General features: G+C 35.8%; 1 protein-coding gene across 1 annotated transcript; it reads right to left on the reverse strand.

Moving 5' to 3' along the window:
* Positions 1-2,032: 2,032 nt before the first annotated feature.
* On the reverse strand, positions 2,033-4,086 carry TRAM1L1 (translocation associated membrane protein 1 like 1). The gene has a single exon (XM_025386019.1). The coding sequence runs from the start codon at positions 3,875-3,877 to the stop codon at positions 2,768-2,770; it is 1,110 nt and encodes a 369-aa protein (XP_025241804.1). The 5' UTR covers positions 3,878-4,086; the 3' UTR covers positions 2,033-2,767.
* Positions 4,087-4,472: the final 386 nt, after the last annotated feature.

Consider the following 4,472-nt stretch of genomic DNA (forward strand, 5'->3'; position numbering starts at 1 on the left):
TTTCTAATTAAAATAAATGGAGAATTATACTTATCAGCAAGAGAATAATGAGGCCTAAAACTTTTTGTCCCTTAAAAGATACATAGGTTGCATGACACGTTGATACTATTTGTTTAAAAACAAATGGTATACACTGTTAATTAAATGCTAGCAGAAAATTTTTGAAAATTTTTCAAAATTTTTTTCAAAAATAAACATATACTTTGATCCCATGCTGGAAAAACCTGTATTTGTAGACTTATTTAAAATATAAAGCTAAACTTTGAAGGCAATAAATCACAAAATCTTTAAATATAAATATTAGATGTATCTTTATGATTTCTGCAGTTTTGGTGTTGGTGGGGGATGCAGGTTATCAGCTATTTGAGCCTTCACAAGGTTAATTAATGCCTGCTTTAATAATAACTTAAATCATAATGAAAATTTATGTTTCCATGTGGTCCATTTTGACACAGACCAAGTTATCACACTGAGATTTATCATAGCAGGAATGTTTTGAAAATAAATTTTTAAAAATACCTAATTCGTAATGAGCTAAATTTCATTTGTAATGTTGCTTTCATAATTTATTTGGTATATGTTTATTTTCTGACAATATTTATTGAGTAGGAATACCGTTGTGAGTAGTTGAGATGTAGCCAGCATCTTTCCCTTTATTTTTCTCAATAACCTTGCTTCCTCTTGTGAACTAATATCTTACACACACACACATAAAAAAGGGCTTTGCCTTTTTCCATGGGTGAAGCATAAAACCTGACTTACATGTATCAGTCCAGTATACTCCTTTATCAAATGACTTTACTAAAGGTAACTTCCATTGTCTTAGGAATTTTAGAAATTAGTTTTTTTTCTCTTTCTCTCCATCACAGGGTTAAAGAAACAAAACCTAGAATAGTTTTCATTATTTGCTGCCATGCAGAACATAAAGCTGAGGGGTTAGAGCCAAGAAACATCCTAGGGAAATTGATCTAAATCCTAATCACATCTATTGCTAAGTCAACATTAACTCTTGGCATTGTTAATCATGTAACATAATAATTTTTCTGCAATTTATTTTTCCAATTTGAGTCAGATCTGCAGTTACTTGTAAAGAAGTATACAACATATAGGGCATTTGTTACCAGGAGTGGGGTTACAGGTAATGGGCTAGAATAGTTTTTAAAAAAGAACTCTGTCATACGAGAAGGTAAAAATCTTTGTTCTTCAGTTGAATAACAGTTGGTTTACTTTGGACCTTACAGCACGTGCTACCAATATTACAGTATTCAGTAACTGAAAAAAAAAAAAAAAATAGGTAAGATGATGGAGTCTATACGAAAAAAAAAAAAAAAAGATGAAATATTGCTTTGATATTTACTTCTGAAAACAGACAGAAAGGAATGTTTTACCAAGAGTGGCTCTTCCGTCTGTGATCTGTAACAAAAGTATTACACTTAATTTTGAGGGTCCTCCATGCTTGGGAGAGTTGAATTACTTAAACCAAAGAGAGAGCTGGCTATAAAATATTCAGAGATGAGAGACATAGTAGGAGAAAATATAAAGGAATAGGAAATATATGGCCTTCCCCTAGCATATTTGTAAAGTATTGTCTTACTGAAAAATTATATAAACACATTATGGAAATAAAACTGAAATAAGGATTGAGAGGCAATATGTATAAATACTCACCCACTAATTCCCATTGTTTCTATTGGCTTCTGCAAAGATACAGATTATACATACATGTGTATGTAAATAATCTTCAAAATATGTCTTATACACATAAATGTTCCCCAATTAAAGATGAAAACAAATAATAACAACATTATTTTTCGAAAGTCTTTCATGTGACTATCTAATTTTCAACTTATTGAAGGTTGGTACATGTTTTCCAAATGTAATTAGCTGACATTCTTTTTATACACATGCCAAGTATTATTTTTCAATGTGGTACACAAACAATATTTTTCTAAGATGCTGTGGTTACTGATCTTATAAGGCCTCATTAAGAATCATTTTTAATAAACATATATAAAAAAGACTAAGTCCAATATCCTTTTTAAAGTAATATTTAATTTCATGAATTCCCATTTACAAGTGGAATGGACAGGAATGATTTTAACTCTTCAGTAATATTTTTATATTAATTAATGATTTTTGATGCAATATATATGGCAATAAACCTCCATATGTGTTACCCATTAGTACTGTATTTTTTTTTAAATGGGGATGTAGCACTAATAATCACTACCTGTAAAATAAAGAACATTATTATTTTGGTGATTTTACAAATCTTTTCTGAGTTGTAAATTCTTAAAAAATAAACTCTAACAATTAGAGAATACTATTTGATTTCCACCTTTTTAGTACTTTTACCCCAAAGCAAACATTAAACACATAACCTTGATAGGACAGACTATCTGTCTGGTATTATGAAACACTGGTGGGAATAAGAACTAGTATCATTGATATGCAAAATTGTGTGATTATCTCTGCAAATCATCAGGAAAATGTTGAAAGGTTAAAAATCAAAACAAAATATAGTGGTGATCCCCAAAACTATTTTGACATTATTTTGACGATTACTAATTAAATCTCAACCAAAATCTTTTTTTCCCATTTATAATAATCACCCTACCCTCAAATGTCTTTAAAAAATACATGAAACAGTTCAATAACAAAAACCAAAGAGCACGAACTATTTTCAAAAACAGAAAAATCTCTAGTGCAGAAAGAAATCTCAAAGAGCAGATTCCTTTGCAGACGTTAATCAATGCGCTTGCAAATATTATGAAGATTTCTCTTTCCTCTTTGGCAGACAGTCTACTCTATTTGAAGTTTCCATTCCCACTCCGTTTTCTGTTCTTTTTTTAGAAGATCTTGACCGTTTCTTCTTCATACATGAGGCCTGAATATTAGAATCTTCTATCCACCTCTGAAGCCGGAGAGTAATTAAGTTCCATGTTACATAGGCTTGGATCGTGCAACTGGACGACAGAACAGCAATTTTAGCTGCCAACACATTTACATTTCCAGTAATGGCATCAGGATTCTGATTCTGCGATCCAGCCAGGTGAAACCCAACAGTGAGTACGGAAACAATTAAAGTCATAAGTCTACCCAAGATAAACACAATGGCCCACAGAGACATGCCTTTCTGGTACTTTTCATCACTAAAGTAAAACAGGCCGCACATGTGGGAAAGTAATTCAACAAAATAATGCAGTACCAAAAGAAGAAGTCCCAAATGATTCAAGTACAACAGATAAGCTCCAGTAATGTGAAAGAGGTGAAGACCAATGTAGACAAGTTGACGAGGGATGTCCTGTTTTCTGATTTTCTGGAAGTAGAGTTCAGGAAGAGCATGAAACCAGTAAGCCAATTGGGATATGTAGAAAAACTTCATTTGAAATGTCATCATGCGATGGGGATGAGCCCTCCATATGAGAGTTGGGTCTGACAGGCAGTTTTCAGAAATTAAAATGAATGTGCCCCAAATACAAGAAAAAAAGTAGAACACACTAAACTGACCAGATTCATTAAACTTGTTTTGTTTCGCTTTGGTGAACTGCATTCTCCTGTTAATTTTATCCAACACATATTCCTGAATTGTGGCATGAATAATGATTGCCACCAGCATGTAGAAGAAAACCGTGGCCAAATCTTTGACACCATAATAATAGAGGGACTTTGATCCCGTGGCTGGTTCCTCTGCTGCAGGGACAGCAACACTGTGTTGAAGAGTGAGAAACACGATGGATGCTTCTGCTGTTCCCTCGAACACAAGCCCCAGCAGGAAGAACATCCCCACGCAGGAGACGATGTCCGCATGATTCTGCAGGATGAATTCCTGGCTCAGAACTGGGGGGTTCCTGGCGCTCTTCTTACGGAGCCCCATGGTGGCGCTTCCCGGATACTCACCAGCAAGCCGCAGCTGCCTCCCCCTGGCTGCTCCTCACAGCGCCGCCGCCACGGTAGCGGCTCCGGGGGCTCCACTTCCCATACTGAAGTCAGTCCCGGGTCGCCGCGGCCGCCCAGAAAAAAAAAATAAATCAAAGGCGAGGGCCGAGCGGAGCTGAGCATGCGCACCAGGGGGACGGCGGAGGCAGGGAAGGAAATCGAGCGCCGCGCCCCTACCCGGCGCCAGGCCCGGGGTTGAGAGCGGTGATCTTCAACGTTGATCGTCGCTTCTTCAAACTCTCTGCCATCGTCAAGATGCTCCTGAATTCTTTTTTCAGTGGCATCTTCATTAGTAATCATGATAAACCTATAGAGCTCTGGTTATTCTTCAGATCATTAATTGTAACAACAATAGCATAATAATAACAGCAAACTCCCAGTACTACTTATCAGTTGCTGTGCTAAGCATTTTATTTATATTTATGAATTTAACTTTCCTGAAACACCCAATGAGGTAGATACTGTGATAATCTCCCCTCCTCCACCCCTTTTCAAGAGACAAAATACTGAGGCACAGAGAGGTTAAGTAACAT

This window comes from Theropithecus gelada, chromosome 5 (genome assembly GCF_003255815.1).
Source record: "Theropithecus gelada isolate Dixy chromosome 5, Tgel_1.0, whole genome shotgun sequence".
In the NCBI taxonomy this organism is placed as follows: Eukaryota; Metazoa; Chordata; class Mammalia; order Primates; family Cercopithecidae; genus Theropithecus; species Theropithecus gelada.

Coding starts and splice junctions, on each gene's coding strand:
- TRAM1L1 (XM_025386019.1), bottom strand. CDS start 3,877: ATGGGGCTCCGTAAGAAGAGCGCCAGGAACCCCCCAGTTCTGAGCCAG.